Source organism: Triturus cristatus, chromosome 4_2 (assembly GCF_964204655.1).
Source record: "Triturus cristatus chromosome 4_2, aTriCri1.1, whole genome shotgun sequence".
Lineage (NCBI taxonomy): Eukaryota > Metazoa > Chordata > Amphibia > Caudata > Salamandridae > Triturus > Triturus cristatus.
Genome location: NC_140586.1, coordinates 35,440,116 through 35,466,789, shown reverse-complemented (window position 1 = coordinate 35,466,789; position 26,674 = coordinate 35,440,116). Strand labels below are relative to the sequence as shown.

Here is a 26,674-nt window from a genome sequence, read left to right as displayed (position 1 = left end):
ATGCCAGAACAACAAATTCTTCTTAAGAGCAAAAAAACCACAATTCAGGCAAAAGCTTTTCCATGCGAGTAAAGAGTCCAAGCCATAACACTAGAAGCTCTATGGTACTGAAAGGGTCAGTCTCTGACAGTGAGGACTGTGGGAAAATTGTTAGGAATGATGGCTTCTTGCATACCATTAATACCACATCTGAGGCTCACATGAGACTGATCATGAATACAGAGCCAATGGTCACAAACGACGGAGATCTGGGAGGATCTAGTGATTGTCATTCATAAAATACAGAAGGAAATGAGTTGGTGGAGCAAGATAAATATTCCAGCAGGAAGACCCTTTATGACTATAGCTCCAACAGTAAGACATGTGATACTACAGTAATCAAATACCCAACACTTCTGCTAGGAGAAGGCCTAAATGATGCTGCTCTAAAATAGTATCTGGCTGCAATAGTAGCCTACATAAGGTGCCACATAGGAAGAAGTATGTTCCCTGCCCCAATAAACAAAGTATTTCTTGAAGGGGCTAAAAGAATAGCACCACCTAGTAGTGCACCAATTCCCACATGGAATCTCAATGTGGTACTCACAAAGTTAATGAAAGAACCGTTCGAGCCAATCTATAAAGCAACCTTGACATTTATCACGCTTAAAAAGAAAGTTTCTAACAACCATGACGTCACTTCGCAGAATAAGGAAACTACAAGCACTCGCAATACATACAGGAACCGTACATACAAATACATAGTAGTCTTGAACTAACTCACAATTCCTTCCACAGGTCATATCACATTTTCACATAAATCAAACAATTCAAATTCCAAGTTTTTTTCAAGACTCAAAACTTCAAGCAGAGAAAGCCTTACATACTCTGGATGCCCACAGAGCAATAATGTTTTACATAGAAAAAACAAAAACCATCTGGAAAGGAAAACAACTCTTCGTATCATTTACAAACAACAATATAGGAGAACCATTTACAAAGAATACCATTATAAGATGGCTAACACAGGCGATTGAAATACGTCACAAAAAAACTGACATTCAACTAGAAAAAAAACAAAGGCACAATCAACAAGGAATAAAGGAGCAACAATAGTCTTTCTAGCTAATGTTCCGCCTAACGGCGTTTACATAGCGGCCACATGGGTATTAATTGGTTACTTACTGTGAGGAGTAGTTTTGAAGCTTTAATGTTCTGGATTCACAGGCGAACTGCCTGCCTCCCCAATAAATGAGGCAATAAATGAGTAAACAGAGGATAGTCATACAAAACACTAACAGGAACCTCACAAAGAGAAAAATTATCTGAAGATGGTGACCAAGAGCAATACTTCTGGGGAGGGTGTCTTGACGTCAGAAGAGGGACCGTTAAATCTCAGCAACAAAAAAAGGGGGAGAAAATGGACTACTATATAACAAGTTCCGGACCCAGCCACTAGATGATGAAATAATGCACCACATGTGAATCCAGAAAATTCTTCAAGCTGCAAAACTACTCCTATTGGTAAGTAACCATTTAGTTATAATTTAGTGACGGTAAACAGCCTGATTCTGCATGCTGGCTCTATATAGCACCAATAAGCATGCTTTAATAAGTAAACATATATGTTTAATAGGGTTCCTGTAGTGGTCACATGTCTAGCAGAGGGTACCTAAATTACAACGAAATATCAGCAATGCCACATGCCCAGACATATAACTGGCTCTATTCCAGGTCAAGTGGCCTTTCAAAAGTGCTAGCCTTCTGGAATATCACCTGTTTCTCCTACAGGTAAGAAAACATCAGCTTTGCTGGTGCTGTGGTCTTTTAGCCAAATTGGTGACTGAGCTGTTCTAAGTTCTAATCCCCGTTTGGTTGCTTCACTTGACCACATTGCACGATTATGAGCTAATCATTATACCTTCCGAACCTCATTTCTTTTACTTACCAAAATGTAAGTTGCTAAGAAATGAGCTACATTGTGGAATTAAACACTATTTCAAATGATAAACATTTTGAGTTTTCCTTGTTGACTTCTTCCCTTGACTTCTTCTACCTGTAGAATTCTCACTGCATGTGTCTCCTTCAGGTGCCAAATTAAATCTGGTAAGTTGAAATGGCTGTATGTGGCAATAGTTGACGCCTCGGCCCTGACTCTGCTCCTAAATATGACATCACAGAAGTTAAATAAAGTGACAACCTGTGTTGTTGCCCCCAACACCTTTCGACACTTACCTCAATTTATTTTCCTCCAAGTATTTCCTGAATAACTGTGTAGTAGGTCTCCCTTGAAAGATTTAGTGTATCAAAGATACTCCTGTCACAAACTGATGTCGCTCTCGGACATCCACGACCCCCGTCTCTAGTGTTCAAACATGACTCCAAGCCATGTGAGAAGTGTGCCTCATCCATGCCAAGTAGTTCATGTAAGAAGGCAGGCCCATAAAGCTTGTGAAGCAAGTATCTCTAAGTTGGAAACAACATACAACAGGATATTCAATAGTCCAAGAATTATTGTATTATCCCAACAAATTGTTTTTCATAAAATACACATAGTTGATTCTGTGTGAAATATTTTTACATATATGAGGACATTTAAAAGGAAGTTGTTTTTTAGTAGAAAAAATAATGGTCACCAGGGACATAGAACTGTTTTCAGTGCTAACCAAGTAGAAGAGACTTTTTTGTTTCACAGCCCATCCATTAATATATTTTCCACAGATAGGGAAATAATTTAAGCTTCAGTTAGATTCCCAAAGGCTTAGAGATTGTGTCGCGCGAAGGGGCCAGGGATAAAAGGAGGGGGCAGTATCTAGCTACGGTTGGATCCCTTTGATAGGCCCAGCTAGTTGGAAGTTATGGGGCCCTTCTTCCTTTGCATAGGTAGTTGACATATTTCGACCCCAATGGTTTGGGAGTCTCAGAACAGAAAATGTATGGCGAAATTAAGGCAGCGAGAGAGCATTGTGGAAAGAATGAAAGACTAACTTTAGTGAGGAGCCCTGGTGCATGCTATACCTTATACTTCAAAGTAGAGGAGAATATTAGGGTAATGTCTCAATCTGGCTGGTGAAGGAAAGAATAAAAACAATTAGGTTAAATAATAAACATGATCCTGATAGATATGATTGTAAGAAAATGATACCTGGCACATATACCTTGATGGAAAAGAGGTTCTTGTGATTATAAGAATATGGTACCCGGTACTTATAGCTTGTTGGAAAAGAGGTTCTTGTGTTGATTTGGGTGGTGTTCCTCGACTTATGGGCCAACTTCAGTCCACAATATCCCTGTTCTTTGACATAGGGTTTTCAACCAACCTCCCCAAGTCGCACCTCCAGCCATCTCAGCATCTCCTCTTTATTGGTGCAGAGCTGAAGATTGTCTACCTCAAGGCATTCTGCCTCCAAAGGGAGTTTGACACGCAGACTATAATCAGTATGTTTCAGTAAGGAGCTCTTTATCTGGCCCTATTAGTTCTGCACTTACTGGACCTTTTCTCTTCATGCATCTTGCTAGTTTCCAACGACTGAGGCCAAATGTGTGCACTCCATTGGTGCCTCTGCTTTCACCCCACCCAGGACTAAGGAGTCCTGACAGATCGCATTTAGGGTTTCACCTGAAGCAGCTTAAGACCCGCAGAGAAGACTGTTGGTGGATAACTTTGTGTGGAAGCCCTTCTGACCTTCACCTGCAGTGGCCAATCTGGCAACCAATGCAGCCTGTTTCTGTTGGGGCCATCACCTCGATGCATTGAAGATCAAAGTTCTCTTCCAGGGGATCCTCATCAATAGTCATAAGCACTAGAATATTCCCGCCCATGCGCGGGACCCCGAAACACAATCATATATGTGATAAACATATATGCATCTCCACATATACATATATATATATATATATATAAATAATAAAAAAGTAAATGCAGCCTTTCATAACCAGAGCTGAATAATGCTGTAAGGGCTCGCCTGTATATTATAAATAATATATCTAATACAAACAATATATCACAAAAACGGAAGAAACAGCAGGGAAAGTTTGAAAACTGTTTTAATGCTTAGCATTTAGCCCAAAAACCTCAGATAGGACAAAGCACTGACAGCGCTCAGGCTGCATTGTAGAAAACTACAGCCTAGAAAGGCTAGAAAGCTAACTCATAGCAACATAGAAAAACTGGCACCATGCCTTTAAGGCAGCCATGACCCCTAGATTCCCATCATGCCTCAGGGGTGACAGTTAGGTCAGTTGTTCTTTCCGGCTCCTTCAGTCAGGACCCTGGTTACACAGCTCCACTCTTTTCTGGTTTTATTCAGAAATCTACTTTTTTCAGAAGAATTTTATCTTACTTCGACGTTTTGCATCTAGTCAAGTAAGGTGTTTCCGTTTTCTGACTAATTTTGGCATTTTTTTCCACTCAAAATGCCATTCATTTTTAATCCCTGTCCTTCTTGTGGGAAAAAGGAGGCCAGGTCAGACTCTCACTCTGTATTCTTTGCCTGCCTAAAGATCATGTTCCCAAGGCTTGTCCTCATTGCCAGTCGCTCTCTAAAAGAACTTTGAAAGACAGGGAGCGTATACGTCTTTATGGGCTGGCAGAAAAGGCTTCCAGAGGCAGGTCTCCGGTAAGAAAAGGCTCTAAGAGGCCCAGATCCTCTTCCAGACCATCAGCGTCGGGCTCGGCACTGAGAAAACAGCCACCGGAGGGACATGCATAAAGAAACGACCGTCGACGGTGGGCTCGCCGTCGAGAGAACACAGGCATGAAGGTACGTCATTACATTCAACGTCGAGAATTTGGGAGCCTCCGCCGTCGTCAACCCGGCGACGATCGGCGTCGAGGAGTTCCAGTCCACCGCCGACGTCAACTCTGCTACGATTGGCGTCGAAGAGCCAAAGTCCTCCGCCGTCGCCAACCCGGCGACGATCGGCGTCGAGAATCAGCAGACCTCCGTCGACGTCGGTTAGACGTTCGACGTCGAGAGCTGGCAACCCAAGTGGTAGGGAGTTCTCCGCCATCACAAACCAGGCGGCGATCGGCGTCGAGAATGAAAAGCCCTCCGCCGTTATCCCGGCGACTATCGAGGTCCAGAAGCCCTCTGCCGACGTCAGTCCAACGACAATCGGCATCGAGAACTAGCAGCCCTCCGCCGTCATCATCCCACCGATGATCGGCGTCGAGGAGAGGAAGTCCTTCGGCGCCGTCGATCCCACAACGCTCGACGTAGAGACGAAGAAGTGTATTGCCGTAGTCGAGACGCCATTCGCCGTCGAGACATTTGACGTCGAAACAAGCGAAATCAACGCTGAGACCGCTCCCAGAACCTGGTTGAGCTTCGACGGCTAGAGGAAGATCTAGATCGACGTCGAGGAGGGCTCCGTCGGAGCGGGCTATATGCTCGACGTCGAGACCCACATCACACAGATCTGAAGAGGGTTCAGTGGTTTTAGTGACTGAATCAGCCTCGAGACACACTTCTCATTCCTCGAGACGTCCGTCGACGCGCTCTCCATCTGAGATCACGACAGAGGTCCCTATCGCATCAGAGGAGGACCTCTCCTTCTATACATCTATCTCCAAGATGGCTTTTACCAATCAATCACTGGAGTAAGACTCCGGGGGGAGCATCGAGAAGGGAGGAAGAATACACAAGCCCTGTCCACAGATCCCCTCTACAAAGATTGGTGCAGGAGGTGGATAGATCGCCTTCGCCGGTACGTCAGCACCGTGCAGGAAGATATAAGGAACGCAGACCTTCTACGTCTCATCACCGAAGAAGGAGGTCTCCTTCATGGTCGTCTTCCTCCACCCACTCCTCTAAGAGGAACTATTCGCCTACCCTATTGGACAGCCCTCAGTCGGGAGTGTCTCCGATAGACGACATTAACACATATCACGATGTGCTGCAGAGAGGGGCACAAAAACTGAAAATTGAAATGTCCACCCCTCAGGTCGCCCGTTGCTGCCTCTGGTTCCTGGGCTTCTGGAACCAGTAATGGACATTTTTCTGATACCCTCAACAATTAAGGCTACACCGGCCAGAATTCAAAAGAAATACAAGCCTGCTGATGCAGACCCGGTGTTTTTGAAAACTGATCCGCCTGCGGATTCAGTGATCGTCACAGCGGCACGTAAAACGCACGCAGTCTCTGCTCATGCGTTGGTCCCTCCGGATAAAGAGAGTAAGTCTTGGGGACGAAAGGTTTGTGGATCTGCAGCATCTTTACTTAAGGTCTCCAGTGCAGCAGCCTTATTAGGTCGGTACGACAGATCCTTATGGGACTCTTTGGATCATTTCAAAGAGAAGCTACCAAAGGAGGATCAGAAGGACTTTGAGGAAGTCATAACAGAGGGATCCCTGGTAGCTAATCAAATGATTAGCACTGCAGCGGATGGTGCCACACTATCGGCGCATTCGTATGCGCATGGCATTTGCGCAAGGAGGTCTGCCTGGTTAAGGCTTACAGCTCTTAAACCGGATGCTCAGCAGAGGATCCTTAACCTGCCTTTTTCTGGTTCTTCATTGTTTGGCTCCCACACAGATCAAGAGATGGCTCGGATGAAAGCCGAACTGGACACTTTGAAGGCGGTGGGGTTAGAAAAGAAGAAGGAATTTAGAAGAAGATACAGACCCAACTAGCGCAAGGGATACCAACAGAGGGTTTAAACCCCTCAGTGGTCCCTAAGCAAGAACCAGGGAAGATCACAGTTTCAGGGTCGAAAGTCGAACAGAGGTAGAGGAGGTAATCAACAGCAATCCTCCTCCACAACTCGAACAGCAGGAAAGCAATGAACCAGAGCTTCCTCCGACGCCGTTGCCCACACCAGTGGGAGGAAGTGTTTCACTTCATCTGAAAGAGTGGTGCAACATAACAAAAGATCGTTGGGTGCTCAGTATACTGCGCAATGGATACGCACTACGTTTCAGTGTGTCTCCAACGGACATTCCTCCAAAAAGATCTCGTCCTCACCAGCTAAAGTTACTACAACAAGAAGTGGTGGCTCTTCTGCAAAAAAGGCCTTCGAGAAGGTTCCCCACTCTCAGCGAGGAAAGGGAGTGTACTCCAGGTACTTCCTTGTACCAAAAAGAGATCAGGAGCACAAGTTCAGACCTATCCTGGACCTTTGGTCGCTGAACAAGGTCATCTTGAAAGAGAAATTTCGCATGCTGGCACTTCATCAAATATGTCCACATCTGCAGGCAGGAGATTGGATATGTTCAGTGGATCTCCAGGATGCGCATTTCCACATTCCTGTAATTCCCCGTCACCGCAAATTTCTGCGATTCGTGGTCGGCAGTAGTCACTACCAGTTCAGGGTGTTGCCCTTCGGACTAAAATCTGTCCCACAAGTCTTGTACACAGAAGAGGTCTGTTCGTCTATCCGTACATGGACGATTGGCTCTTGAAAGGACCATCTCCTCAGCAGGTAAAGAGCGACTTCCAAGTGTGTCTATCTCTGCTCCGCAGGCTAGGCCTGCACGTGAATACAGAAAAGTCAGTTCACCAGCCTACACAGGTGATCCATTACCTGGGCTCCGTTCTACATACAAACCTAGGAAGAGCGTTTCTTTCAGAGCAGAGACTTTTATCAATCCGACAGAAGTGCGAAGTTCTTCTCCAGACAAATCGCCCAACGGCCCGGTAAGTGGCACCCCTATTGGGATCAATGGCTTCTTGCATATTCCTCGTTCCCAATGCTAGGCTGAGAATGAGGCCTTTACAACAGGACCTGGAGGACAAGTGGAACCAGGCAACGGGTCTCTGGGAAGACCGGATTGTGCTTTCACAAGCAGCAAAATCATCTGTTCTATGGTGGACTGGTCCACAGAACTTCTTAATGGGAGTCCCCTTCCATCAACCTGTTCCTACCCAGTCCTTGGTAACAGATGCATCTCTGCAGGGATGGGGAGCACACATGGGTTGCCTACGGATGCAAGGGCGGTGGTCCGTCAAGGAGCAATCCTACCATATAAACATGTTAGAGCTGTGAGCAGTCCATCTAACTCTCAAAGCTTTTCAGCCCTCAATCGTGTCCAACTCAGTCCTCATCCAAACGGACAACACGACCACCATGTATTACCTCAACAAACAGGGTGGTACGCGCTCTCGCTCTCTCTCCCTGGAAGCTCAAAAGATATGGCATTGGCTTCTAGCCCAAGGCCTCTCCGTCACAGCGGTGCACCTCCCAGGGGAACGAAACGTGCGAGCAGACGCACTCAGCCGGCACTTCGAAGATCAGCCAGACTGGGTGTTAAACGACGAAGTAGTGGCAGAAATTTTTCAACAGTGGGGGCAGCCGTCCATAGATCTGTTTGCAGGCGATCTAAACAAAAAATGCCACGCCTTCGCCTCCAGGTTCCACCGTCCAGGGACGAAGGGGAATGCTCTTTTGATGGATTGGTCCGGAATATTTGCATACGCCTTAACTCCCCTGCCGCTGATTCCGAAGGTGGTATCCGGTCCAATATGTCAATGATCCTGATAGCCCCAGACTGGCCTCGGCAGTGGTGGTACCTGGACCTATTACAACTGTCGGTGCACCCCCACAGGAGGCTTCCTTGCAGGACGGACCTACTGACCAAGATGGAGGGGAAGATCCTACATCCCAACCTTCCCTCACTGAACTTGGCAGCATGGCACCTGAGGTCCTGCAATATGGACATTTGAACTCACCACAGGACTGTATGCATATACTGAAAGAGGCAAAAAGACCTTTCACAAGGGCTTCGTACTCCTTTAAGTGGAAACGGTTCTACTAGTGGTGCACCCGTAATCATTTTAATCCAACCACAGGGCAGGAGTAGGTTATTCTTCCTTACCTCCTGTACTTTGCTAAATCAGGATTGAAGTATTCATCGATCAGAGTACATTTAGCGGCCATTACGGCCTATAGAAAGTCTCCAAACCAGCCTTCCTTTTTTCAACTACAGGTGGTCAAGGATTTCCTACAGGGGTTGAAAAAAGTGTATCCCCCTGTTCGGCCTCCTTCTCCTCCTTGGGAGTTGAATCTAGTCCTTTCTAGATTGATGGGTCCTCCTTTTGAGCCCATCCATAAAGCCACGCTGCAGCATTTGACATGGAAGACCGCTTTCTTAGTTGCGATTACATCAGCGCGTAGAGTAAGCGAAATCCAAGCGCTGTCTTCCAAAGAGCCATATACTATCTTTCACCACAACAGAGTAGTATTAAGGACTCACCCTGCTTTTCTGCCAAAAGTTGTCTCTGATTTTCATGTTAATCACTCAATTTATTTGCCGTCCTTTTTTCCCAATCCCGCAACTCCTGCGGAAAGGTCACTCCATTCCCTAGACCTTAGGAGAGTGCTTAAATTCTATTTAGAGGGAACAAAGGTCATAAGAAAATCGGAGCAATTGTTTTTAAATTATAGTTCCATGAGGACAGGTTTTCCAGCTACCAAAAGATCCATTTCCAGATGGATAGTGTCCTGTATAAAATTGGCTTACCAGATGGCAAATAAACCCCTATTGTTGTCACCTAAAGCACACTCCACTAGGGGGAAAGCAGCTACAGTATCTTTCTTGCATGACTTTCCGATGGCAGAAATTTGCAAGGCAGCAACCTCATCATACTTTCACAAGGCATTATTGTCTTGAATCCGACTCCAGAGCGGATACTCAAGTAGGCCAGGCCTGCTTGAGAAATCTGTTCAGATAAGAGAAATGTCTGAATTGTTAAGTTTTGGTTGTCTGAGCTTGATTGTTAAGTATTATTTTCCTTTGCCCGCAGTGGATGAGGTGAGGCTCGCTATTCTATTCTAGTGGTGACTATTGATGAGGATCCCCTGGAAGAGAAGGATTAGTTACTTACCTGTAATCCTAGTTCTCTTCCAGGGGTATCCTCATCAAAGTCATAAGTCATAAGCAACCCTCCCGCCTCCCCGGGCAAAGGATCCTTATTCTTAAGGAATTGTCAACTCTTTGTGTCATGGCTTTTTGTCACCGCAAAGAACAACTGACCTAACTGTCACCCCTGAGGCATGATGGGAAGCTAGGGGTCATGGCTGCCTTAAAGGTACGGTGCAAGTTTTTCTATGTTGGTATGAGTTAGCTTTGTAGGCTGTAGTTTTCTACAATGCAGCCTGTGAGCTGTCCATGCTTTCAGTCCTATCTGAGGTTTTTGGGCTAAATGCTAAGCATTAAAACAGTTTTCAAACATGCTTTGCTGTTGTTTCTTCCCTGTTTTTGTGATATATTGTTTGTATTAGATATATTATTTATAATATACAGGGGAGTCCTTACAGCATTATTCAGCTCTGGTTATGAAAGGCTGCATTTACTTTTATATATATATATATATATATATATATATATATATATATATATTACCTACTGGTGGTCGCCAGTAGGTAGTTATAGTTAGGACCACGTTTCCATAGGAAATCCGCAACATTCTATTTTGAATAACTTTTGCGCCGGTCGACGAATCCTCGCGAATTTTTCAAAATAGGTGGGGCGCTACGCTCCGCTCCTACCCTGAAAGTCTCGGGGGGGATTCGTCAAGCGGGGGCTGAGATAAAAGGGGGGTCCCAAAACGCGTTTTTCCCATGCATTTTTCCATAGGACCTTTAGACACAGCTACAGCCCGAACGGCTGAACAGAATTTCTTGAAATTTGGCAGAGCGGTAGTCCTCAGGTCAAGGAAGTGCCTTTTGTAGGTTTGGTGTAAATCTGTTCAGTAGATTCTGAGAAAATAGCCTTTAAATCAATATATATATCTGAGCCAGCTTACGGTGCGCTTACCGTACGCGTACGGTGGCGTGCGCGAGCGCGATTCTGATTGGCTCTAAGATCTTAGTAAACATTCGAATCGGCCGAAACCAGGAAGCGGCGGCCGCCATTTTCTCTCTCGCACTGAGAGTGTGGATTAAAATACAAAGCACAAAAACATGTAAAGGGGCTGTTTGGACAGCTCCAAAGCACCTAGCCATGTTGAGGGAGTCCCCAAAGATCCCCCAAGGCCAAAAACTGAATTTTTATTTTTTCGCTAATTTCGCCGATTACGCTTACTGTACGCGTACGGTAAAAAAATATTTTAAAAAAAATATTATCCACACTCTCCCCACCCCGTGTGCAAATGGAGCCCGAAGGGCACCATTTGTGCATGGCTTGTAACAGGAGTGAAAAATTAAAATATTACCTTTCAAAACGAAGTGCATCATATGTCCTCCATGTGCGCACGATGCGCGAAGCGCATCGTGCGTACATGGCCCATCTAGCGTAACGTGGGCACGCGGTGCGTGTAGCCCACCGTGTGCCCACCGTGCGTGCACGGCACTAACTGCGTAAAGTGGGCGCGCGGTGCGCGAAGCGCACCGCGTGCTCACTGTGCGCGCGCGGTGCGTGAAGCGCACCGTGCGCGCACGGAACGAACTGCGTTAAGTGGGCGCGCACGCCACGAATGGCGTAAAGTAACTTAGCATTTAAAAAACCGTACAAATTCACTGAAAAAACCATAGGTTTCACACACGTTATAGTTAGGAATTAGCATTTAAAAAACCTTGCAAATTCACTGAAAAAACCATAGGTTTCACACATGTTATAGTTAGCGGAAATTTTACTGATAAAAAACCAATGAAATTCCCCCGTTATAGTTAGTGCAGGCAACTATAACTCACGCGACCGCAATCTTCTGCTGATGACATATGTGTCTTTATGAAAAAAAAATATTTGTAATATATGTATAGCTAAAAATTTATGGAAGAAGACATGGGCAAATAAGTGTCTAAATACAGTATTAGCATCAGCAGAGGATTGCGGTCGCGTGAGTTATAGTTGCCTGCACTAACTATAACGGGGGAATTTCATTGGTTTTTTTATCAGTAAAATTTCCGCTAACTATAACATGTGTGAAACCTATGGTTTTTTCAGTGAATATATATATACGTACACATATATATACATAAATGGTAGTCTGTGCCTTTATTTATTAGATACACTATATATATGCACTGATTGGTCCAGCGCGTCATGTGATCAAGACTGCAGTCGGGGAGTCGAAACGCGTCAGGCTGGGCACTACCTTGTAATAATTCATGCACTTGCACTTTCGATTCTGCATTAAATAAAAGAATTTCTCTCCACGTTGTGGTCCGTACCTGCTTTGGATCTAACCAGGGATCGTTCCAGGATTTTGGATACCATATATATACATATGTACATACACATATACATACACACATATATATATACATGCACATATATACACACACATATATATACACATATATGCATACACACATATATATATACATACACATATATACATACTCATATATATACATACATACATATATATATTCACTGAAAAAACCATAGGTTTCACACACGTTATAGTTAGGAATTAGCATTTAAAAAACCTTGTAAATTCACTGAGAAAACCATAGATTTCACACATGTTCTAGTTAGCTGGACACTTCACTCGTACAAAACCATTGAAATTCCCCCTTTATAGTTAGTTCAGCTAACTATAACTCGCGCGACCGCAATCCACTGCTGATGACGTCACATATTACATCACTCATGACATGGTCAGTGACATCACTCATGACATCACTGATGACATCTCAAATCACATCACTGATGACATCACTGATGACATCATCCTTGTGTAAGAGTGGCAGACCTCCTCTTATCCTAATATAAACTTTGATACACACATTGAAAAATACAAACTAAAGTTTGAAAACTATAGATACCAATACCAGTTACAACAACCTATACAGTAATTCCAAAATCTACATACGCATCCACTCATTCATCAACACTTTTATATAGTCACTCATACATGTGCTCAGTCATCATATGTACTCATACACCTATACATCCTGTTACACACCTACACTCATACATAGAGTTACTCACACACATACTCACACATGCAAATAAACATCCATTTACTTGCATATACAGCTATACACACACCACTACACTTACTTCTATAGAAACGTACAGATACTTACTCTCTTAAACAATCACTTATAGAAACACATACTTATTTATACAGGAACTCTTCCTATCTCTCACTTTCAAATATCCTCACTTATATACATCAATACTCACATATACTAGTTTAAAACATATGGACTTACTCATAAAGACACTATTGAGACAGTCATTCACTCACTTACTCACCCATACACATACTCATCCACCCATACTGTCCTGCTCACATACTGTCTTCAAAACACATACAAACAGTGAGTCACTCATTCATCCATCTATACGCTAAGTAACATCCCCCACTGAATCATACAGACACTCATACTGATATTCTAAAAACAAACTAATAACCCATATACACACTCATGTAGCTACTCACCAACCCATGCAGCCACTTATACACATAAGTGAGACACTGATACAGATATTTAAATATTTAAACATTACTCACTAATACTTGTATTCACTAAGATACTGTTAATAAGTCAGTTATACAATTAATTTTACAAAAAAAACATGCATTTAGACACTTATTTACCCATTTATTCTTCCATTACCCTTTCGATATACATATATAAAAAATATTTATTTTTCAGAAAGACACATATTCACTGGATGATGTCATCTAAGTTGTCATCAGTGATGTCATTTGAGATGTCATCAGTGATGTCATGAGTGATGTCACTGACCATGTCATGAGTGATGTAATATGTGACGTCATCAGCAGTGGATTGCGGTCGCGCGAGTTATAGTTAGCTGAACTGACTATAACGGGGAAATTTCAATGGTTTTGTACGAGTGAAATGTCTAGCTAACTATAACATGTGTGAAACCTATTGTTTTTTCAGTGAATATATATATATATAAGTCCAAACTTTTTGCAGAAGTATCCCAGTACTCGAGGCTTCTGAAGTAGGAAACGGACACCAATTAGTGCTATTTCTTTTTTATTTTCTTGCAGTGAATGCCGCCATATATATATATATATATACACGTTTATCACATATATGATTGTGTTTCCGGGGTCCCGCGCATGGGCGGGAATATTCTAGTGCTTATGACTTTGACGAGGATACCCCTGGAAGAGAAATAGGATTACAGGTAAGTAACTAATCCATCTGTTGCTTCCCACAGAGAAGAAATCACACATCAGTCTGTGTGAGGTCTGGGCTATCTGGCTTCCTGCCTTTAGGCTGTGGTCAGTCAGTTTAAGTCCTGATGGACAACACAACCACAGTGTGTGGTATGCGAACAAACAGGTTTGTATGGGTCTCTTTGCCACTCACAAGAATACATACTGCCCATTGTTGTGTGCCCACAGTTCCTGCTTCATTGAGTCTTCTGAGATATGTTCTGTCAGAGTTGGGACTGCCATCGTCACTATGTCTCTTTCGATCTCTGATTCTGAGCAGTTGGCATCAGGATTGGGTGCTCCGCCCTCTGCTTCCCCTCAGGGTGGACTGCTTCTCTCAAAGGAGATTCAGGTTCTGTAAACAAACCTCCTGTATCTTCACCTCTTTGCCTTGTGATTGAGCAGGGCAAACTGAACTCTTTTCACCTGGCTGCAGAGATATTGCATTTCATCCCATCAGCCTGTCACTCCGTACCAAAACTGTTTATTCTGAACATTGTTCTTGTTTCATATAAGTGTGCCAAGGAGGATGTTGATTTTCACAAGGCATGTTTGTCTGACTCTGTATGCTTTGTAGATTTCTGGGGTCAGCAAGGCTTTGCTGTTGGCACTGTTAATAGTTATTTGTCAGCCTGTTTGGCATTTCTTTGTTTACTGGATCTGCTGTTATTGTTCATGTCTCCTATCGTCATGCATTTTCTGCAGGGGGTTGACTTATTTGTTTCCATCACCTCCTTTTGTTAAGCCATAATGAGATTTTAATATTGTGCTCATGCTCCAGATTGGTTACCCCTTCAAGCTCACCATACCCAGTTGCCCTTTATGGCTACTTACCTTGTAGACTGTGTTCTTGATTGCCATTGCCTTGGCTGGAGCGTTAGCAAGCTGCAGGCTTTATCTTTTTGTTGTGCTTGTGGCTCATGTTACCTGGACAAACTGGTGTTTTAGAGTAAGGCCTTCTTGCTGAAGGTGGTTGCCCCTTTACACATGGTTCAGTGCATCCCTCCACTGACATTCTATCAGCCTCCTCATCCCACTAGAGTGGGGGAAAGACCACACTGCCTGTATCCTCTCAGATCTCAGTTTCTACACTGACAGGAACCACAAGATTGATGATGATCTTTTCCTTTGCTATGCTCCATGAAAAGCCAGGCTATTCAGAAGCACCAAGATATCACTGGATCAAACCATATTTCAAAATCTGTAATGCTCTTGCCAAGAGGGATCCTCCTGAGGTCATCAAGGACCATTTCTTCAGGGCACAGAGCAGTTTCGACATTTTCCATCCAGGGCGTTCCTGTTTTAAATCTCTGCTTGGCTGCAACATGTGCTTGTATCCGGACCTTAGCCAGGCATTATTTCTCCTACTAAAGTCTGTGTGATGGTTATTCTGTCCAGATCTGTTTCAGGACTCACTGGTTTAACGATCACCTTACACCCAGCACCTTGGAAGTACTGTTTGAATATGGATTCTAGAGGAGTGCAAACTGCAGGTTGAAGTGTCCATTAGAAGAACAGGTTACCTCAGTGTAAGAAAGTGTCCCTCTTTAACTTGGTCACCCCCACTTTTTACCTTGCCATTGATGTGATTTTGATTTGAAGTGCACTGGGTTCTTGCTGACCAGGTCCCCAGTGCCAGATCTCTTTCCCAAAAACTGTACAATTATTCCCCCAATTGGCAATACCTTTGGCACTCTCTAAGTTCCTAGTAAATAGTATCTCTGGTACCTAGGGCCTGAGGTACTAAAGACAGTCCCTATGGGTTGCAGCACGAATTGTGCCACCCTAAGGGACACCTCACCAAACTCATGCAAGACTACTATTGGAGGCTGAGTGTTTTGGGGCAGAAAAAAGTGAAAACACAGCATGGCACATCCCTGTGTGCCATGTCCCCTAACACTGCATGCAATATTTGTAAATCACCCCATAGCAGGCTTTACAGCCATAAAGCAGGGCAAAGTATATTACATGTGTGGTCAGATGTGCATGAGCAGATATGTCCCTGTGGTAGTCAGTTCTATTACTGCCAGTACAAGTGAACAGGGATGCTGGTGAAAACAAGTTCCCCAGCTACATGATGGCTTCAATGAAAATAGGGATGTTTGGTATCAAACCTCTCATATTCACAAACCCACCCTGATTACAGTAGTGGATTTGTAAATACATGCCTCTGGTGCGTTGGCTGACTTGTCTCCACCAGCCTACTACCCGAGATAAGTATCTGATAGAGACTTCTAGCTGCAGATTCCTTACCTTTAAATTTCCCAGGCGTCAGGCTGGATCTAGAAACTTTTGCTGTGCAATACCCCTTGCGCGTGACGTCGGGTGGCTCCATTCAGCTCCGCGTGACGGCGGCATCTGTTATGACTTTGGGGTGCATATATAGGCTCCACCCAGGTGCTCGGACGTCCGTTCTTTTCTTTCCGCACAAGTTAAGCGTTGACCCCTCTGCCGCTTTTTGCCAGGTTTTTTCTTGACTTTTGTCGATATTTTTGGATTCGACTTCGTGTGCAAGGGATGTCTTCAAGAAAGACCGGTTTCAAGGCACGCGAGGCTTGTTCCCGCATGATGTCAGTTACCGATCGCCACTGCGTATGTCCATGGTGTCTTGAACGCAACCACGATTCAAAGTTATGTTCAGACTGTTGGGCGATGGCCCGAAGACTTTGAGGGAGCGAGCGATGAAGTTGCTTGCGGTCCGGCAGTTGACACCGTCAAGCTAGACTCCGAGGAGTTTACGGTCCCGTAAGAAGGAGAGGTTGTGGGGCTGCTCACGGAGCCCTAAGTCCTCTTCCTGCCATTCAAGGTCTTCTGGACACTCGAGGCAGAGGCACAAGAAGAAAAAGGCGGCCAAGCGAACTTCGACTTCACCTCAAATGGTGTCCGTCGTCGACAGAGATAAGGAGCACCGATGCTCTAGGCACGGTTCTGCGGAGCCGGAGCCTGACTTCGTGCCTCCCATCCATTCTGGGAGCCTGGGCGAATCCCGCTCAAATTAAAGAGTTTTACGAGGCCATGCGCTGCGTATTTGAGTGGAACAACCACGTTGGTGAGCCCACGGACCTCGCGGGGTCAGATGGGGCCCCATTTGGTTTGACGCCGTTGGCTTCGGTCACGGTACTAGTGGGGCGTCAGGGAAACGATCCTGTTTCTGGTTCGACGTCAGTCGTGCCAACACGACCTTCTCCGGCATTGAATCTAAAGTCGGTGCCTACGACGTCGCCGATGCCCATTCGTGGCACAAGCCCCAATCCAACAACACGGAGCCGGAACAGCGTCGACCGACGCTGATTCCGACAGAACCTAGGGGTTCCATGTTGTTGCGTGAGCACTTTGTGGACGTGCTGGGCTCAGGAGAGGAATGGGAGGAGTCTAGAGACTCTCTTGAGAACCAGGATGTCTCTGAGGACACAATGGACTGGTATGGGGAACTTGGGGAAGCCAGTGGTTTGGATACATCCCCAGAAACTGGCATGCTGTCTCCGCCTACAGTGGCTACGGAGGAGGGGGCGTCCTACGCCATGGTGGTTAAGAGGGCAGCTGAGGTCCTTGGACTTGAGCTGCCCTCAGTACAGGTCAGAACTAATCTCCTGACCGAACTGCTTCAGCCTGGGGCTTCCACTTCTGAACCTCTACTGCCCTTTAATGAGGCACTTAGGGACGTCCTACTAGGAACGTGGCCCAAGCCTAGCACAGGGGCTCCTGTGAATAGGACGATTGCACGCCGCCATCGCCCAGCTCTGGGCGACCCAACGTCCCTCAGCCAACACCCCACCCCAGAAAGTTTGGTGGTGCGGGCATCTACATCCCAAGGCTCATTCCCTTCCGCCCCTCTGGATAGGGAATCTAAGAAACTGGACTTATTTGGGAAGAAGATGTTTTCTTCCTCCAGTCTGGCATTGCGGTCGGTGAATACCGCGTGCTTATTGACCCGTTTCTCCATTTCTCTTTGGGAGACGGTTGCCCATGATCAAACTGAGGTAAATCATGCAAAGAGTCCAGGTATTCCTCTAGCAAACCCAAGATTCTCTTGCCTTAGGCTTATCAGAGAGGAGTGTTCGACATCTGCAAAATACATACACAACCAATAAATGATGCACACGACTCAATAAGGAGACAACAACAATTTATAGAAATAAAATGTATCTTCATATATATTTAGGCACCAGAATCAATACATTCATTTAAGTAACTTTTGCAAAAGAAATACTTTTGGTTTTAAAAAGTTGACCCTTAGTGCAATTTTCAGTAGCTGCAATTTTTTCCAATGGGAAGAAAAACAAATATGGCATACAGGTAGAGTAGAGCGATTTACGAGACCAATCTCCTGGACTTTAGGTAAGTACAGGGAAGGTCTAAGGTAGCACCAGCAGGTCATCTCCAGCGGCACTAGGGTGGTCGGGTTCAGTGATGCAATACAGAGTCAAGTGCCCAGTGTTAGTCTATGGGGATCGGTGTTTGTGGAAAAGGCTGCAGGTTTGGACCGGGAGGCCAGTCGGGCTGGACCAACAGAGGGGTTCAGGCCTCATGACGCTCGGGAACATGGGGGCACCTTTGGTCCTCTTTTCCAAAGGCCTGGGGCGACTGATGCAGAGGTGTCCTTAGGCGTCAGGTTTTCATCACCGGGAAAACCAAGGTGGGCTTAGAGTCTGGAGGGTCTGGGGACCACGCTGACACAGTTGGCCCGCTTCAGCTTGGGCTAGACATCTTGGGTGAAGTGGTTCTTTCCAGCGTTGGGGTTTCGCAGTCTTAGAGCCTCCCAGCTCAGTCTTTGGTACTTGCAGGATGCAGGGAAGCAGCTCCGCTGTTCCATAGGAGTTCCTGGTTCTTGGGCGAAGTGTTGGCAGTTCTCCCACACAGCAGCTGCAGGACATGTAGTATTTTAGTGCAATTGTTGAAGTCCACAGGCCGGCAGGGTTGGCGCCAAGTTCGTTGCTGGGGCTTCTTTTCTTTCTTCTTGTGACTCTTCACGTCCATCTTCTTCTTTAAGGTTGAAAGAATCTGATTTTCTGTGTGCCAGGGGCTCCCCTAAATACTGACTCTGAGAAGTTGTATCCGCTTCAAGTATAGGTCACCCTAGGGGTGGTACTAGCCTGTAGGTGGGCACGCTTATCTGCTTACCAATTTTCCCACTTGTCCCAGTGCCAAAGGACTCTGGACAAAACGGGTCAGCATTGTCTCCTGTGAGGGAAGCCAGATTAGTATATCAAAGGAGGTGGGCTATTTGAAGCTCCCTGCCTTGGAATGCTAATTTGCAGGTCATCCTGTGGAAGGTGGTGTAAGCCCCCTCTGCGGCTTTATTCCTGACTTCCTGAGAGAAAAGGCCCTCAACCTTGCGTGTCAGAAAGTCTTCTCTAGTGGTAGGCTGGCTAAGACCAGTCCATAAACGAATATGCCTCTTTTTTTTCTGCTTTCCTTCACCCCGCATGTTGTTACAACGTGGTCGTTACAATGACCGCGTTGTAACAACGCATACCATTACTTGTGGAGGGGGGCGCTGGATGTTGGAATAGTATAATTTACTTTTAAAACTCCAGTCTGTGCGGACAGTAGGGAAGGTGTTGTATTTTAAATCCAACACCTTCTCCCCCTTCCGCAAGTGGTTGTAACGACTTGCGGGATAATGGTATGCGTTGTTACAACGCGGTTGTTGTAACAACCACGTTGTAACAACATGCGGGGTGACGGATGCGTAGTAAGGGGGGGGTTTACAGTCCATGAACACACCAGTAGTTGGTAGGTTTTTCCGGGGGCACCTCTAAGGTGCCCTCTGGGTGTATGTATTAATAGATTCAACACTGGAATCAGTGTGGCCTCATTAATACGAGATGTTTGATACCAAACGTTTCTGTTTTCAGTGAAGGCATCATGTAGCTGAAGAACTCTTTTTCACCAGTACATGTTTTTCAAATGGCTCCCCTGATCACCTGTACTGGTAGCAATGGAACTGACCAGCACAGGGGAATACCTGCTCATGCAGATATGTCCATATATGTAGTATAGTGCACCCTGCCGTAGGGCTGTAAGGCTTGCTGCAGTGCTGACTTTCCTTATCCTCATGCAGTGTCTGTGGGCATGGCACACAGGGATGTGTGCCATTTAGTGTTTTCAGTTTAGTCTGCGCCAAGACACACAACCTGCAGTGGCAGGCTGTATGTGTTTGGTGAGGGGTGGGTTCTTTAGGGTGGCACAATTCATGCTGCAGCCCTTGAGGAATCTCTTTGGCCCCCTTGCCCTAGGTACAAGGGGTACCATTTACTAGTGAGTTTCAGGGAGTGATAAAGGTTTTGCCAATTGGGGAAACAATTGTACAGTTTTTAGAAAGATATCTGGCACTGGGGACCTGGTTAACAGGAACCCAGTGCACTTCCAGTCAAAACATTAAATACCAGGCAAAATGTGGCGGTGACCATGTCAAAAAGTAGCACTATCCTACACTAACCATTCCCTTCCTTTCCAATCCACTGCATCTTGCACCCACAACAGAGCAGCTATCAAACGAGCACCTAGACAGTTTGTTGCAGGAAGTGCAGGCCCTCTTGTCCAAAATGGTCATAGAGAGGGTACTTGCAGTGGAAATAGGGACTGGTTGTTACTCTCCCTGTTTTCTGTTAACGGTGGTGACGAATGCATTGCTGCTGGGATAGGAAGATCATCCGGTAGAGGTGGAGATCTGAGGTCTCTGGTCTCCGGCAGAGATCTGTCTCCACATTAAATTGTTCGAGTTGCGGACCATTCATCTGCTGCTGAAAGCCTTCTACCATCCATTAAAGGGAGGTAGGTTCAGTTCCTTACATATAACACCACCTCCATGTGGTACTGCAACAAGCAGTCCTGGGTCTTTTGCCAGGAGGCCCTCCATCTCTGGAGCCGATGAGAGCAGCAGGGCATTTCCCTGGTCATCAACCTACTGGAGGGATCGTTCAGTACCAGGGCCGAAGAGCGCAGCTTGTAGCACCTAGTGGATCACAAATGGTGGTTACACTCTGAGGTCCCACAAAGTGTCTTCCAGCAATGACGAGAACCCTGGCTAGATCTTTTCAGCACCGTCAAGAACGCGTACAGATGCTCAATGTACTCCTAGCCCAGGTCAGGAAGCAACTTTACTCGCCACTTCATGGTTAGCCATGTGCCACTCCCAATGCAGATTGTGTTATCCCATACTGGCGCATCTTGGTGGTCATGCCTATGCCCCACTTTGCACTGTGTAAAACAGCGTCATAGTTGGGGTCAGACTACTGAGCTGAGTCCTGGATCGGGGGTCACCTACTTGTAAGCTGTTGCCTTGCTTTTAATTTGGATATGGTCTTTAAAGGAATGTTGTGGAAGGTGGGCTGTTGTAAATCTTACATACTTTATAACTGCCTGCAACTGCCAAGAACAGTTTGTCCTCAATTTGGAGGAACCAACAGTAGGGGCAGTCATTATGGTGACCTAGGTTGTGGCACTCTTCTTCTTGTTTAATTATGGGTATTGGAGTATTCTTGTAGTGGTTAATGTTCACCCATGTTATTTTCTGCCTCTAGTTCTGACTACTTCTATCTGCCATGTCCTGCAAATAGCTATCTCCGCTCATGCCAACCAGAACCTATCATTAACAGCCTTCTTTTTCCACAGACACAGCATTGTCCACGGACTCTGTGACACCTGCCCCCCGTGCAACAACTCCAGTACCGCAACCGCAGTGAAGATAGCAGCCATTTTGCCTACTGTGTATCCCTCCTGCCCCAGCGGAGGACCACTTTGTTGTGGATAAGGGCAATGGAGCTGGTGGACAAACTGGAGAGCCAAGAAGAAAATGACCCTGCCTTTCACTTCAGAGATTGAAAACAAGGGCACTCTTCTAGGAAAGAAAAACAAAACACACAAAAATTGAAGACCCTTCTTTGAGATTTTGTTCTTGTGTTTTTTAAAGTTTTTGCTCTACAGTTCTGCGCAGTGAATGGGCCTTCTGATTGGACAGAAAACAAGATTTGTTTACAGTCTCGTTGCCCAATTTCAGAGGATGCCATACATCTCTGAAGCAAAAAAACAGCTTTTGTTTTATTTATGAATTGAAGAAGTCTGTCAGTTTCCTTTTTTTATTTTACGTCAAGCATTTTATGTAACTGTGCTTTAAGGCACCTTCCAGTTACCCATTCCTCATTGTAGCGATATTCTGGAATAATGGAGGTGAGGTTACGGGGTGGTGTGTACTAAGGAGAAAAGACCAGTTCTCAGACCTAAGTGGCCATGGATGGCATTTAGAGTATGGCTATGTTAGTGGCGACACAGCTACAAAGCATACAGAGAAAAGAGGATATTTGACTAGTGCAACAGAACTAGGACATTGGCAGATTTTCTTGACATCTCTACTTGAAGTCTCTTGGAAAAAATGTAAAGATATTCCTTGGTTTGGATAGTACCCTGTAAGCAGCTACTGGCAAATCTGGCTACCGTGCTTGACTGCAGTGCTTCTAGTAAGCTGACTTTTGACAACACACAAGGCAAGTTAAGTCCTGCAGAGTACTCTTTTTGTCATTTCTTTTTGATCTTCCTCATTCCTTCCCACAATGATTGTGTACCACTGCTGGACTACACTGTGTTCAGAGTTTTCTCCTACTATTGGGGCAGCCTGATGGCCTGAGCGTCTGCACCTGTGCTGATTTATTAAACTGTATGGCTTGTAAAACTTGAGATGCAGCACCAAATGATCAACGTGTTCTAACTTGAATGACAACTGGCCTGAAAAATGTCTATAGAATCTAGTAAAGAAGTGCGGTATTAGTAGACAGATGAGGAAAGACAGTGATCTATGTGTGGGTATAGGAGACCCAGTCTCCTCTCTTGTGACCCTTTTATCTTCTGTATATTTTTTATTTCTTGCCTACAGGGCTGTCTGCATTTACAACACCACTTGTGAAGTGTCAAGCCTGCTGCATGCACACCATTGCTTCCCTATTTTGCTATTTCTAAATTCTTTTTCTTTATTCGTCTGATTTGATCATCAAGCGTGATTGGACCTACAGGCAAATAGGACTTCCTAAAACCCTGATATCTTTTACAACGCCACTAAAGTTAGAGCAGACTAGGACACGTGTTGGGCAATGTCGGTTGTACAATAGAATCTACCCCATCTCTACTGTCTTTCGTGGTCAGGCTTCATGTGTGCCTGACTGTGCCATCTGGACCAGCTTTTCGTAAGCATAAGGTGGTCAAAAAAATCTTTGTAGTTTCTGTGGTGCTCCAAGGTTTACTGTGTATGGGCATAGAAATTATTTTTGGGATCTGATGAACAAGCTTGATTCTCCTTTTCCTCCACCCTGTAATGGTTGTATGTGTATTTAATGTAAATACATCTGGAAGACTTTTCTGATTAATCTTTTTCATCAAACCTATTGAATTTTTTTTTCACCTAGAATGATTGACTAACACAATCTGGTGAATGCCCCTCTTGGTGAAATATTTTTTTCTCACAGCTTGTAGTTTATACAACTGTTAGAGCAGAATGCTTGGCAGCTGAGTTAGTATTGCAAGTTTCAAGGAAGGTTACCCCTTTTGGGGATGGGCCTTCCTTTAACACCCCAGCCCTTTCTCCATTTTTCTTGCCTTTTAACCTTATTGAGCATGGCCACCTGAACACCTTCTCTGCCTCCTATCCCCCCCAACGTGTCCTTTTTAATAAACATTTATCCCTAAATGAAGTTTCATCTGGCTCGCATTCTTCATTTTAGAAGTCTGCCATACTTTTGGAATGCCTTCTGTAATATTATCTCAGCTGCCAAGCATTTTGTTCTAACAGTTTGATTATGTCGGATCCTTGTACATAGATACACTCCTTAGCAGTTTGTTGCAGACTAATATTTTCCTTTTGTCCTCCTTACACATAAGGAGAATTGGTTTAGACTGGATATTAGGGGAAGGATGAAAGGATAGAAAAGATGAAAGGAGAGGCCAGCACATGGAGGTTGACTACCTCCCTTGCCAAAGATCATTATTACATTGTATAGAACATAGCTTCCCTGTGTCACTAAATTCTGATGGCTATCCTGCTGCCACCCACTACCTTTTTCTACTGATGACAGTGGTCTGTGTCTGGATCACTTCTTACTGATTTCAGGGCAAGCTTGTTGGGTATACCCTCCAAAAGAACTGAATAAAAGTCCTTAGAATATGTTGACTACTAATAGGCTCTGCTTCCATGTATCCCGGTGGAGAGGAACAGTGGGATCTTTCATGGCTGGGTTACAGTGGGCTCTTTAGGCGGAGTGGCCAGGATTCCACAGAGGATGTCAGCTGATTGTTCTTTCACCCACAGAAAATCTGGAGATCTGAAGAGAAGAATAGATCGACTGTACTCTCATCCCATGGCTAGAGGCCTTCTCTATGAAGTTTTGGCAGGCCTGAGATTGAAAGCACAATTAAAGTCCCATCCCACCTCAGAACCGAGTGTGAAGCAAAAGTGAAGCAATCTTTTAGATTGACATTAGTCTCCCACCCCATTTTTAAGTCACTCTGTACAGAAGTCAGTTAATTAATGGCAATAGACACTCTGCTTCCCAGAGACAAATTACGCCAAAAGGTGGTTTCTCCAGAAAGGCACTAAGGCTCAAGTAGGCAAAAAATTGAAATTGCGACCGAACAGATGCATGTACACACACAATATTTATTTATAAGAATGCTGTACTTAATGAGTGTGTTAAATACTTTTAAATGGCTATGGTTCTCGGGTAAGTGGTGCAAGAATGTGCCTCAGAGTCCTGCTCTCCAAACCATACTAGTCTGTACACTCTCAGCATCTGAGCTTTTGTCCAAACTTCCAACTTCCCATAGGAGGAGCCAATGATAGCTGAACGCTCCTGCACCTTCTTTCTGGTCAGTTCTGGCACTGGCTCACTGTTGACCTGCAAGTGACTACATGAGCAAGATGGTGCTCTCTGAACAGGCCATGATTTTAAGGGTTTTGTTGGAGGCTACTGTAAATTGAGATGTATAAATTAATTTGAGCATAGTTTGTGGTTATTGTATTAATGTTGGAAATTGTGGTTTTGCCTTCAGCATGTTGCATCTCAAACTTTGGCGGTTAGCGTGATGGCAGTAGCTTGTGGGCTTCCTGTTTCCCATACCAGACCAACCCATTGATGCTTGGGTCCAAACGTTTTAAGGGCAAGTGGAAGTGGCAACAGTGGTCCCATCTCCCACTTATGATTTATATCATTGTCTTTCTGTTTTGGTAATTTGAGCGGTTAACCCATTTAGAAGTACGGGTCCAGTAGCTATTTCACACCAAGCCATTTCTGACTTATTTTTTACCAGTGTCTTGTATGATCCCCCCCACAGAAAGAGAAGAAAGAGTAAATGGGTCAGGTTCCTTGTCACCACAGAACAGTGCTGGATCATTTTAGTGAAATATCTCAGTATGGAACCCAACCTTTCAAGGCTCTACATCGCCCTTTGTTAATCAAAGGGACATATCATTTAATTATAGAAAATAAGGTGTCATCGGTTGATAAATTGATTAATGAATTGCAATGGGAAACAGCTTGCCTCTACTGGAATGTATTTTGTTTTCAGTGACGTTGGGTCACTTGGCTGTCACCATGCCTGCACTCCCCAACTCAGATTTGTCTAGCCTGGCCCAACTCTCTTTCCATGAGTCCTTTTGGATTATCCCATTCTTCGGTACAGACACTTGTAATGGGCCATTGTGATTTTTGCCACTAGAGATGCTTAAAAGTGCACTATTTTATCTAAAACACAGTTGATTACAGTGTCTGGCTTTTTTATTTTCTGAAAAGGCGCTTCCTGTATTTCCTTTTGAAACTTGTATTTATGTATTTTTTATTTGGTTTTCTTTAAGGTGGGGGTTGTGGGTGGGTGAGCGCTCCTTGCACTTTACTGAATGAAGGGTTTTTTAAGAAAAAATTCAGCTGTTGGGAAAGAAGGGATTAGAAGTCCAGTATTGATGCATGGTGGTGGCTTGGGTAGGTGGTTGGGGTTATTATTGCTATAAAAAAGGAAAGAAAATGTGTGTGAGACTTGGAGGAGTGAGATGGCTTCCTCTTCAGATATTTTATTTCCTGAGCACTAGTGGGTTTTTTTTTGTTTTTTTTTATGCCGGGAGACTCTGATATGTTTGTTATGTGCCTGTGAACCTTGTGCTCTGTGTCTGTGTAGACTGCCACTCCCAAACCTCTAAAGTGAAGCTGCTGAGGGGGAATAAAAAACATAAAAATCTGCCTCTATGATTTCATGTCTTCCTTCCCTAATGTGTTATTTCGAGCCGTATGGTCTGTCTTCTGAGGACTTTCCTCATAGGGACAGGCATGCTGTTTTCTCTTCATGTATATCTATCTTTTCTTCAGCGCTACCCGTCACTTTGAATATGTTGTTTTACATGTGGTGTGTATCTAACTGGTCAATGGTTACAACATTAGCAAGTGGCAGAATTGTCTCTCATAGATGGGACACCTTTCCTCGATAGCTGACCAACGCCACGTTCCATCAGAGATTTTGATGGCCTTCCCCTTGACACAGCCAAAAACCATAGCCCCTGATCTTCACTAACAATTGTATCTCCTGCTCCTGCTTCCAGGTCTGAGAGCAAGCCATCAATGCATTGTACGAG

The 26,674-nt window shown here is 44.8% G+C and overlaps 1 protein-coding gene across 6 annotated transcripts in view; it reads left to right on the top strand.

The window, feature by feature from the left end:
• SMARCC2 (SWI/SNF related BAF chromatin remodeling complex subunit C2) overlaps positions 1-22,741 on the top strand; it is a 501,863-nt gene extending 479,122 nt beyond the window's left edge. For 4 of the 6 annotated variants that reach the window (XM_085600307.1, XM_085600305.1, XM_085600303.1 and 1 more), the window contains exon 28: positions 21,685-22,741. In XM_085600307.1, coding sequence (XP_085456433.1) covers positions 21,685-21,755 — 71 coding nt within the window. In that variant the 3' untranslated portion in view covers positions 21,756-22,741. The remainder of the gene's footprint in view (positions 1-21,684) is intronic. The other 2 variants (XM_085600306.1, XM_085600304.1) reach the window with 1 other exon arrangement.
• Positions 22,742-26,674: the final 3,933 nt, after the last annotated feature.